Source organism: Bos taurus, chromosome 7, assembly GCF_002263795.3.
Source record: "Bos taurus isolate L1 Dominette 01449 registration number 42190680 breed Hereford chromosome 7, ARS-UCD2.0, whole genome shotgun sequence".
Lineage (NCBI taxonomy): Eukaryota > Metazoa > Chordata > Mammalia > Artiodactyla > Bovidae > Bos > Bos taurus.
The window spans coordinates 81,293,750-81,306,184 of NC_037334.1; the positions used below are offsets into that span (position 1 = coordinate 81,293,750).

The 12,435-nt window shown below is 38.2% G+C and overlaps 1 protein-coding gene across 1 annotated transcript; it reads left to right on the top strand.

Annotated features, from left to right (window-relative positions):
• The first annotated feature begins 1,097 nt into the window (after positions 1 to 1,097).
• On the top strand, positions 1,098 to 9,604 carry ZCCHC9 (zinc finger CCHC-type containing 9). The gene is given in 6 exon segments (NM_001101055.2): positions 1,098 to 1,159; positions 2,647 to 3,053; positions 4,998 to 5,148; positions 5,466 to 5,558; positions 7,686 to 7,754; positions 9,014 to 9,604. Coding segments are annotated over 5 exon segments (816 nt in total). The 5' UTR covers positions 1,098 to 1,159; positions 2,647 to 2,669; the 3' UTR covers positions 9,133 to 9,604.
• Positions 9,605 to 12,435: the final 2,831 nt, after the last annotated feature.

Genomic DNA, 12,435 nt, shown 5'->3' on the forward strand with positions numbered 1-12,435 from the left:
AGGAGAGTGAAAAAGCTGGTTTAAAATACAACTTTCAAAAAACAAAGATCACAGCATCTGGTCCCATCACTTCATGGCAAATTGATGGAGAAACAATGGAAACAGTGATAGATTTTATTTTCTTGGGCTCCAAAATGACTGCAGATGGTGACTGAAGCCATGAAATGACAAGACATTTGCTCCTTGGAAGAAAAGTTATGACAAACCTAGACAGCATATTAACAGGCAGAGACAATACTTTGCCTACAAAGATCTGTATAATCAAAGCTATGATTTTTCCAGTAGTCATGTACTGTGAGAACTGGACAATAAAAAAGGCTGAGCACTGAAGAACTGATGCTTTTGAACTGTGGTGTTGGAGAAGCCTCTTGAGAGTCCCTTGGACTGCAAGGAGCTCTAACCACTGAATCCTAAATCTTAGTTAAAGGGAATCAACCCTGAATATTCACTGGAAGGACTAGTGCTAAAGCTGAAGCTTCAATACTTTGGCCACCTGATGCCAGGAGCTGACTCACTGGAAAAGACCCTGATGCTGGGAAAGATTGAAGGCAGGAGGAGAAAGGGACGACAGAGGATGAGATGGTTGGATGGCATCACCTACTCAATGGTCATGAGTTTGAGCAAACTCCCGGAGATAGCGAAGGACAGGGACGCCTGGCCTGCTGTAGTACACAGGGTAGCAGAGTCAGACACGACTAAGCGACTGAATAACAGCAACAAATGAAAATGTAAGTCCCTCCCGCTACCAATTCCAAGAAATGTTTGCCTAATTTTACGATGAGGTCCAGTACAAAGACCATTTCTTAGGGAAGCCTTTTGGGCCTTTCCCATCGCCAAGGATCCTCTCATTCGTCTCCCCCCATTATGCCTTGCGTTCTGCACAGCACAGATCGTACACTCTTCATCTTCGCGTCCCCCGCGCCCAGCGCGTGCCCTTCAAACACTGCGCCCTCCACATTTACTAATTAGCCACCTTTCCCAGAGCTGAGGTGCACCGCAGCGCCGGACAGGGACACGACTGCTAGTAAGCCAATTGCTCGCCGGAAGTGACGCACTGCAGGGACGACGTGCTTCCGGTCCCTGGTGTCGCCGTCTCCGCCGCAGGGGGACGGGTTTTTTCTGGCCTGCTAACTCCGCTGCTCTGGAGGATCCTTTCCTGGTAAGAAGCTGCGCGTTGGGGGAGTAAGGCCCGTTCCCTGGGGCCCGGCGGGAGGGCGCAGGAACTGGCAGCGAGGGCCCCCAGCGCCAGGTGAAGCTGAAGCACCGCGCTTCGCGGCGGGCCCGGGGGAGCGCGGGGATCCGTTTCAGCTGTAGTTGAGTAGCCGCTTGGGCCGGAGCGTCCAGCCTCACTGGGGCCGGTCGGGCGGAATGGACGCGACCGACTGGATACTCAGAGCTCCCCCAGTTCCTTGTTCTCAGGAGAAGGATCATCCATCTCCCCTTGAACGGCCCCATTCCCCACCGTGACTGCCACAGGATCTGCGGCGACGAGTGTGCGCGCGTGGTGTAAAGTGGCGTGCAGAGTCCCACGCCTGTTTATTGGCTCCTCCCCACCGTTTGTGTTGAAAGGATGTTGTGGCCAAAGCTGAGGTTTTAACACTGGTTAGTGCAGGGGATGCTGCCCTAGAAGGGAGCGTGCTAATAGTCGGAAACGATGTGAAACAGCTGGGTTGCTGCTGCTGCTAAGTCACTTAAATTGGAAGTAGATTATACTCTGATTACAGGAGTAATCAGAGTATAGACAAGAAACAGTAGAGACAAGAAACAGACTTTTGGACACAGTAGGGGAAGAAGAAGGTGGGATGATTTGAGAGAATAGCATTTAAACATATACTTTACCGTATGTAAAGTAAATAACCAGTGAAAGCTTGCTGTATGAAGCAGGGAACCCAAAGCCGGTACTCTGTGACAACCTAGAGGGGAGAGAGGGGGTGAAAAGGGGGTTCAAGAGGGAAGGGACATATGTGTACCTATGGCCCATTCATTTTGATATATGGCAAAAACCATCACAACATTGTAAAGTAATTATCCTCTAATTAAAATTTAAAAAACGAGGTAGACTCGGTATTATCATGTGACTGTAAACGAGTATGTTTTGCTTATCAATCTTCCGGAAGGAGTTGTAATGACAACTTCATGCTTAAGGACAAGATTTGTGTATACTTACTAATTTGCTGTACAAATTATTTGTGATGAAATGGCAGATGGTGCAAAAAGATTGGAAGAAAGTAGACCTGGGACTTGGAGATAGGCAAATAAACTAAGAAAACTGCAAAATTTGGGAAAAGTAACTTAATTTACTATTACCATGTGATTTCATTTTGGAAGTAATTTGGTTTTTTGCTGAGTTGTTTTCCATTGAAGCAAGTATTTATATCTGTGTGTGTTTTTTTTTTTTTTTTTTTAATAGTTGCTTTTTTTTTCTTTTTAACTGGAGTGGTATCTTCTCTGGCAAGGGCTAGATTTACATTGCAGGTCTGTCTATGCAGCATGTTATAGAATTAAATATATAGATCTCTAAGTTTTTAAGTTAAAAAGTCTTCTAATAATTAACACTCAACATATGGGTATCATTGATATAGTGATATAGCATATATCTTTAGTTTCATTTTTTTCTTTGAAATGATGACTATGCTTGTCTTAAAGATTGATACACCTCTAATGAAGCTATGACCAGGTGGGCACGAGTCACTACCACACAGAACAAACGACCCTTTCCTGCAACATCATGGGAGGACTTGAAGAAGGGGTCCTCTGAGGGACAAAGCCAAAATCTTCCAAAGAGTAAACAACTTGAAGCCAATAGGCTGTCCCTTAAAAATGATGCCCCCCAAGCAAAACACAGAAAGAATAAAAAGAAAAAGGAGTATTTAAATGAAGATGTGAATGGATTCATGGAATATTTAAGACAAAACTCACAGATGCTTCACAATGGTGAGGTGATAGCAACAGACAGTCAGAAAGTAAGGGAAGAAATTGAAGTTGCTTTAAAGAAAGACAGTCGCCGGGAAGGAAGACGATTAAAAAGACAAGCAGCAAAGAAAAATGCAATGGTAAGATTATCACTTCTCTCACATCATGTTGTATGGTGGGAAACTTACTCATATGCTCATATACATATTTTAGCAGAGTGTGATTGTGGCTGTATGCTAGTCTTAGATGGCATCTTTGTGAGGGCTAGCAGTAACTCTAGGATTTCTGTTTATATGCTCTTATATGCTACATACTTGATGTACTGATGAATTATCACAATACACAAAGATGGCATTATCTCCATATTTTGGGTAGAAAACATGAGTGTGCATATATATATATATTTTAATTTCTGCATTCCCAACACCTAGATTTTAAGGTGTTTCAAACCCAGGAAATGAAATACTGGTATAATTCTTTCCCTTCTCTAGCAAGAGATTCTTCTAGCAGGGTAATACATGAGAATCAACACTTGTTGCTATTTTACATTTTTATTTTTTAATAGACTTACTAAATGTAGAGCATTGTTTGCAACAATGTAGACTTGAAATGTTGCAGCTTCCATAAATGTGGTTTCTATTTGCAGGGTTATTTTTATGCAGTATCATATTTGGAGAGTCTTTTGTAAGATTCTTTTTTAAGCTAATACTGATAAAATATTCCTTATGAATAAATTGGGATAGAAAAGAGAATCATTTCTATTTGGATCAAGATAGTCTTGTTTAAATTGTGCAGTTATTTTAAAATATTTTAAAGTCAAGTTAATTTAACATGAAGATAATTTTAAGATAATTTTAGGACTTTTCTGGTGTCCAGTGGTTAAGACTCTATGCGTCATTGCAGGGGGCCCCAGGTTCAAGGTTTGATCCGTGGTCAGGGAATTGCATCCCACGTGCCCCACCCAACTAAAGATTCTGCAGGCTGCAAGGAAGATCGAAGATCTCAACAGCTGCAGTTAAGACCCAGCGCAACCAAATAAATAAATAAATTTTTTTTTTTAATTTAAAGATAATTTCTTTGACATAGGCAGTGTGATTAATTGCATACTTTTTGAAAAAGTTTAGTATTATGACTTTAAGGGAATATTTATGTTTTTAATTAAGGGGAAAGACATTGTTTTTCAAAACAAAAAAGGAATTCTTTATAATAAAGCATAGGCTTTAATACTATAAGGCTTGTTGAGACCTTTCAATTCATTTTCTTACTTTTCTTAGTATCTCAGACTAAGCATCAGTTCTTAATTGTTAATTAAAAAATGATGAACTGTTTTATCCAAAAACTTTTTCCAGTTTAAATAAAATGTCTTAAATATCTACCATCTTCGATTATGACTGATAATTTTATTTATTGCAGCAAAAAAATCCTCCAAATTGCTAGGTATTATTTAAAGCATCAAAATCATTGTTCAATGTTATGCTGGAGCCAAATAATTCACCTTAGAATAATACCTTTAAAATGTGCATATATTTTAAGATGAAACCTCTGTTTATAAATATTAAGGAACATGTAAAAGATATAAAAATTATAAAGTATAATTTTTGGTGTGAAATATATCTTATGATTTGAATCACAACTTAAATGGAATCACTTGACCCAAATTCATTCTATGACGTGAACTTTAAAAAGTGAAGGTATTAATTTTGAGTGATAATTTTTATGCTTATTGCCTGGGTCTCCTCCAGAAAACTCAGTTTAAGATACAGACATCCCCATTAATGAAATGAAATGTAATGAGTCCATATTTGCTTAATTCTTTTAAGCAATTACCTCCTGCAAAGATTTATAACTTTGTCTCCTAGACTGATAGATTTATGAATAGAGGGTTTTCAAAAGCAATGAAACCCTTTGAAAATGACGTTTCTTACAGTTTAGGAGAATGTGAAACACTTTTTTCTACAGATGAAATACGGAGAGTTCAAAAAACAGAACTAGACAGCTTTAAAATGGGATGGTTTTTTTGATGACTAGAATTAATAAAGCCAGTGTCGTGTTGCAGTGTGGAAACTCACTTTTTGTTTTCTCAGGTATGTTTCCATTGTAGACAGCCTGGCCATGGGATTGCAGATTGCCCTGCTGCCCTTGAGAATCAAGAAATGGGCACTGGAATATGTTACAGGTGTGGATCCACAGAGCACGAAATAACCAAGTGCAAGGCTAAAGTAGACCCAGCTCTTGGTATGTTGTTGTTTTTTTCCTATCAGTTTTTTTATTTGGTTAATGACCAAAGTGGCCAGTAAGTAACCAACTGGTTTTTTCATTGCTGACAGGGTTTGTTATGAGTGTGTTACTTAATAGTTTGAAATCAAATGTGATTAAACTTTAAATTACGTAACAACAAATATGTTTTCTTCTCAGAGTGTTTTAAAGTAATATGAATTACACTATATATATATAGATAGATACAGATAGGTATCTGTATCTATCTATGTTGATATATATACACGCACATCCATACATGTATATAACTAAACAGGAACTGTTGATCATTACAGGTGAATTTCCTTTTGCAAAATGTTTTGTTTGTGGGGAAATGGGGCATCTGTCCAGATCTTGTCCTGATAATCCCAAAGGACTCTATGCTGATGGTGAGTACTGTTACTCTTGTATGTTGAAAATGGTGGTGAGTTATCATGCAGTTGTGATTTAATTTACATTTAAACAGTTTTTAAATTCCTGAATAAGTGGCAAAATCTCTAGAATTTCATTATTTTTATCAAGCATTATCCTATGGTGGCTTAGAGGTAAAGAATCCACCTGCAGTAAAGGAGATGTGGGAAACGGGGTTTGATGCTTGGGCTGGGAAGATCCCCTGGAGAAGGAAATTACAACCCACTCCAGTATTCTTGCCTGGAGAATCCCCATGAACAGAGGAGCTGGCAGGCTACAGTCCATGGGGTCTCAAAGAGTCGGACACAACTGAGCAACTGAGCACACAGTCTATGTACTAGACTTGGTGTAATTTAAGTTGATATGTCAAATCAGAAAAAGCTGACCTCTATATTTCAAACTATATGTACTTCAGTATCATTTGTGAGAATATGTTATAAATATCTACTTTTAAACCTAACAAGCAAAAAGATTATTTCTTAAACTAATATAAGATTTAAAAAATAGTGTGGTGAATTTAATCTCAGTATAGTGTAATATTTTGGGTAGAAGGGTTGGTACTCACCATTCTGGATTTTTTTTTTTTCTGAATGTTTTCCTTAGTTTATTGTCTGGCATGGACCATGTAACATTCTTACCTTTGGCTCAGCTAATGTCTTAAGGTGCCCACAATAAAGTCTGTGATATTTAAAGCTTTAAGGAGGAGGTTGGCATCTGTTAATGTGAGTCATTTATTAATGTGATGCTGGTACCATTAGGTTCTAGACACTTCTAGTGTCATATCCTGGATTCCCTTGCAGAAGTCCAGTGAAAAAGCTTAACTTTGGAGTTAACACTAGTTATAGTCTCAGCACTACCACTCACTAACTGTGGGACTTTGGCCAAGGTATTTAACTTTTCTCATCTCAGTTTCCTCACCTGTGAAATGGAGATGAGAAAATTTTATTTCACTAATTCTAAGATGCATGTTTTTTTTTTTTTTTTTACATTTTAATATATCTGAACTCAATGTATCTTACTATTGGTGGGTGTTACATAATAGGCAGTTTTTTTTTTCCCCAGAAAGGAATGAATGATATATCTTATAATCAGTGGTGTCTTAGATTTGATGAATTATGATATTTTACCTTGAAGAGTTATGAGGATTAGAGTAATTATTAAAGTGCCTCCTCTGTTTCACTGTGGCATCTACAGCAGTAAAGAGTCTTGGACCTGAAAGATACTCAAAAGTGTCTTTCAGTTTTGAACTTAATAAACAGGCCATATAATATGGCTAGTGAGCAAAAATGCCTTTGTATGGCGAACCAAAATGACCAGATATAAAAAGTGTGGCAAGGGGAGTAAGTCACAGAAAAGTATGAGTTAATCCAAGTTTATACCCTGTTAGGGTCATTTTTTGAGAAGTCATTTGATATTATGAGCATGATCATGATAATGCTTGACCATTAAGCAATAGTGTTTGACTATTCAGTGAAAGATTCCTTTTAGAAAAACTCATTTTAGGACTGTATTGTAACTCACAGTCCTGGGATGTTGCTTAAAGTAGGCAAATAGGCATTTTTACTAGAGTTAGGATGCCTGGCAGATAAAGGCACTGATATAAAAGTTAATTTCATTCCTTTTGTAACTACTCACGCCCATCTGACCTGTATAGCAGGGCAGTGGTCTGTATCCTTTTTTAGGGGGATGGGGCATTGATCACTAAAGAATCTGATTAAAAACTGTGGGCATTCTCCTCAAAAAATGCATCTGCACACAAATTTTTCATAGTTCACGAGCCCATGCCTTTCTAACTGTGGTTAAGACCTAGGCTTCCATGCAGTGGCTCCTGGACACTCCTGAGAACAAGTACCTTTTGTCATTTCTCACTTTCCCACATCTCCTTTGAAGGTCAGGGACAAGAAATGGTGGGTTGATACAGTTTAGTGCTCTATGAGGTTAAGAGGAATGGAGAATAGACTTATTAATAGGAATAAGTCGTTCCTATTCAGCTACCTTTGCAGCTAACAAGGTTATGAGGACCAAACAAAATATGAAAGTGCTTAGAGACATTAAATGCCCTACTTAAGTATCAGAGGTTTTCAGTGACTTTGTTTTTTTTATAGGTGGTGGCTGCAGACTGTGTGGCTCTGTGGAACATATGAAGAAAGATTGTCCCGAAAGTCAGAACTCAGGTGAGATCTCTGGGCCTCCTTTAGAAGGGGTGAGATTGAATATTCCTCTGTGTTTTTGTTGAATTTTGTTATTAACAACTCCCTGAGGTACAACTGGTTTTAAGACTGTCTGGTTTCCTGTTTCAGTAATGACTTCATCATTTCTTTATCAGCAGTACTAAGTAAACATTAGCAGCTGTTCTCAGGTGGGAAAAAAAATGATCAGTAAGCCCCGGAGGACCCTGATTTTATAAAGCATCTTATTCATAAATATTTGTGTTTGCTAACTTATGTGTTTAATAATAACAGCCAATTATGTTATTTAAAAATATTAATTTACTAAGAAATTGAATAGAAAAAGTTGCAGTATTGTTATGATTGAGAATCCTCATGTATGTTCTGAAGTCAGAAGGATTCCAAGTTGGTTGCAAAAACTTCCAGAAATATTCAAATTGTGTAATCCACATAGTATCTGGCCAGTTTATATTTTTTTCCTGACAAATAACTACCGTTGGTCATCTAAAACTTCATAAATGTTCAACAAACCTAAGACAGATATTGGGGGATGTGGAGACCATTGTTAGATTAGTTTGCCTAGATTAGAATGATGACAATCTGTGTGTGAAAGGAGGCAAGACAGTAGGATAGCCCAGTAGTGCTTCTTGGAGAAAAAGCACATTTCTTTCTATATCAAATGGTCATAGAACTAAACAAATAAGTCTGCCCATTCTTACTTCCTACCCCTAGCATTTGAATTTGAAAACCAAGAGTTCTTGTTTAGACTCTTGTCTAGAAGAAGATAGTCTTTACTACATTGTAGGCAGTGAGATTGAAATGAGAAGTGGAATTTGAATTCTCCTTCCTGGGAGGATTGCCACTTCCCAAATGACAAGACTGACAAGCAGATGTTGTATAATTTCACAGGTGGAATCTTGTGCATTTAAAACTGATGCTTCATAAGTCTTGCTGTTTACGGTCTCTTGGAATTCATTGACTCTATAATGATGAACTCTGGGAAAGAATGAAAGAGCTTTCTCATCAACTTGTGCATTGCAAAGCAGTTGCTGCATTTCCCTAATTGGGATGACAAATTGCCCTTGTACTCTGAAATCAAGGGTTATAATCAATTACAGAATTGCTCACTTCGCTTTAGTGATGGATTCTTCTTTGTGATTATTCATGTCAAAACTAGTTCCTTTGCTAAACCAGTACCAGTCAATCTAGGTGGGTGTATTTGATCACTGTCTTTCTTACATTTTGAGGTTTCTGTGTCTTTACAGATCGAGTGGTCACAGTTGGTCGCTGGGCAAAGGGAATGAGTGCAGACTATGAAGAAATTTTGGATGTGCCTAAACCACAGAAACCCAAAACAAAGATACCTAAAGTTGTTAATTTTTGATGATTAGTACTGTTGTTTGTTCAACATTCTGAACTGGGCCTGCTTTACAAGTTGGAGCTAGACTGTCCCTTGGAGGCCTGTATTATAGATATCAGTATAATTTAGGTGTGATCAAACCAGTGTCCATCAAGGGGCACTTCTCCCATTGTCTCCCATTGTTTGGAGAAGATCACTGAAAAAAGTGTAAGATGTTTAAAATGGATTTTCTAAAAGAATATATTTTTGACCTATAGAACTTAGGTGTAACTAAGTGATTATATACCTGATTGTAACAATCATTTTTTTCTTAAAAACAAAATTATGCATTAATATGAACTATCCCTAAACATAGGGTAACTGCTTTGCATTTGGAAGTGAATTTGTGGTCCTGTTGTTGGTTCAAAGTATCAATTTATCATTATGTTAGAAATTTATTTATAATTGCCACAAAATGTATTTTTAAAATAGTAAATAAAAATTCATTTGCTATTTACCTAGTTTTATGAATACCTAATTTTGGATTGAATGAGCCTTGGTAATGTCCATGTAACAATCTCTTTGGAAACATGATCTTTTATGAATCCTGAATGAGATTAATTTCGATTAATGTTTGTTTTAGTTTTGGCATAAAGATTTACAAATTATTGAGGTTAAAATAGAAGAGTACCTCAGCTTAATAGCAGCTCTTTCTTTGCCCCTGGTTTTCAAGAGAGAGATTCCAGCCAAAATTCAGTTTGGGGTATTTAACCAGAATGATGATGGCGTGTAACAGACTGTCTATCAACCTTAATAGCATTTTGTTCACATGTTTTAGATGAGTCAGGGTGAGATTCAGGCATCATCATAATAGAGTTAGAACACTAATCAGAGACCCATTAGCTTCTTTGTTTGATTTGATGAATACATGCATACTTAATACATACATTTCACAAGGCTTAAGGCTCCCATTGTACTGTATAATGGAATGACTTCGTTGGATTGTGTGTTTCATTTGGAATTTTACCTGATTGGATGCATTTGTAACAAAAGGAAACAGCTGTGATTAGTTACTGATGTTTTCAAAAGCAAAATATTTACCAAATAAGGAACACTTTTCTGTTTTAATGTCTGTACATCTCAATATTTCTAATCTTAATAAGAGCTGTTCTTTTTTTTTTTTTCAGCAACAGAGGAAAACATAACCCAATTTGGCTCAGCATACCAAAGCTTAAGGAAGTGTCATTTTAAAGGAATAGCACAAGCCATGCAGCTGGAAAAGGATAGTGCTGTCCTAGTCCTTCAGCCTGAACATGCCCAGATTTATCTCACCTATCCTATCTGGAGCAAAAGGCTCTGGAAAGTAAAAAACCCATCAGCTGCAAGCTAAGTCCGATGCTTTTTATATAGTCTTCAATGCAGGGATGTCCGTTTTTGTTTTCCTTGTGGTTACTTTGTTTCCATTTTAAGGATCTATCTACAGTGAAACTAGAAATACATTTCAGGTGCCCAGTGTAAGGTTGGAAAAGTGTGTGGACGCTTTGTTGAAGGAACTCACCAGAGATGGAAATTCTGATGTCCTGAGAGATTTCAGGTTGCTTACTGTTGGTTATTTTCTTAACGACAAATGCTGAACGAGGAAGGCACACATTTACTTTTTCATTGTAGATTTCCCAAGGACAAGGACCTACTACATTTTTGGTACTCTTTCAGGCACTTGAGACTGTGGCAGTGAATAAGACAGATAAGGCCACATGCATTCTGCTGAGGCTGAAGAATGGAAGGCAGACTTAGGCACAAAAAATATATATCAGAACTATCAGTAAAAATAATATCAGAATGTCAACGTTTATAACATTTTATAAATATTTTGTTGAATTCCCTAAGACTTAGTCGTTAGTACTCTTCTTCCTTCTAGTCCTTTGGAAATGTCATCTCTTTTTACAAGCTTGTCTTTCACTTCTCTAGGACTGACTCCTGAGTCTCCATCTAGTCCTAAGATCCTTGGTTTCAATTCTGTGTGCTCACCTGCCTGCTGGACACTCTTAATTGGATGTTGTACTAACACCTCAGAGTAGCTTTAAATTGAATCACTTCCGCTGAGGGGAAAAATGAGCAAATTTCCTTTCTTGTCTCCATTTTATTTAGTACAATTATATTCCAAGCCTACAGGCTCGAATCTCAAGTTATTCTTTTCTTGACATTCCCTCACCACACCCCAGATTTGACCCTCTCTGACTTTCTTTAGGCCTCTCCTTGGCAGTCTGCATAGTAAAGAGTCTTATGACTAGCCTTATAGGAAACAGCTTTTTCCTCATCCCAATAACTTTTCATTCTCTTACTCTAAATTTTCTCCATAATGTAAGTCCCTGCCTAACACTATTTGTCCCCTCTCTGCTGGATTATAGGTTACATGAGGGCAGGAATTTTGAGTCTTACTCAGAAGTGCTTGGTGCATACAAAGCATTCACCCTTGTTGAAGGAACGAATGAATTAAATGAATATGTGACAGAATTAGACTTAACAGAGAGATGACATGTGGCTGGATAGCTACTTTAGATTGGAAAATCAAGGGAAGGCCTCTGAGGGGAAGGCTTTTAAGCTGACATCTGGATGACAAGAGGGAATCTGTTATGAAGATAAGGAAAAAGAATGCTTAGGGACAGAAAATAGTCAAAGCTGTGAGCTTGCCATATTTGAGGGTCAGAAGATGTGATCTTTTTGACTGACTTCCTTCACTTAGCATAATGTTTTCAAGGTTCATCTGTAATATTCCATTGGTACATAGGTATACAGGGAAGTATTAGAAGCCTTGGATATCTTGATGTGAGATATTAAGTAAGGGCAATGATACTGAGGAAGGAGCCTGCTTGGTGTAGTTGAAAACTAGCAAAGAGGCCAGTGTGGTTGGAAGAGAGTTGGGGATAAGGTAGTAAAGATCAGACAGTTAACAGGGGTCACATCTTACAAACTACCAGTTTCTGCCACATAACCACCAAAATCAGAAGCGTATGGTAACAGTCCTTATTTAGCTCATGCCTGTGAGTCAGATCTCAGTTCAGTTCAGTTGCTTAGTCGTGTCCAACTCTGCGAACCCTGAACTGCAGCACGCTGGGCCTCTCTGTCCATCACTAACTCCCGGAGTCGACCCAAACCCATGTCCATCGAGTCAGTGATGCCATCCAACCATCTTGTCCTCTGTTGTCCCCTTCTCCTGCCCTCAATCTTTCCCAGCATCAGGGTCTTTTCAAATAAGTCAGCTCTTCGTGTCAGGTGACCAAAGTATTGGAGTTTTCAGCTTCAACATCAGTCCTTCCAATGAACACCTAGGACTGATCTCCTTTAGGA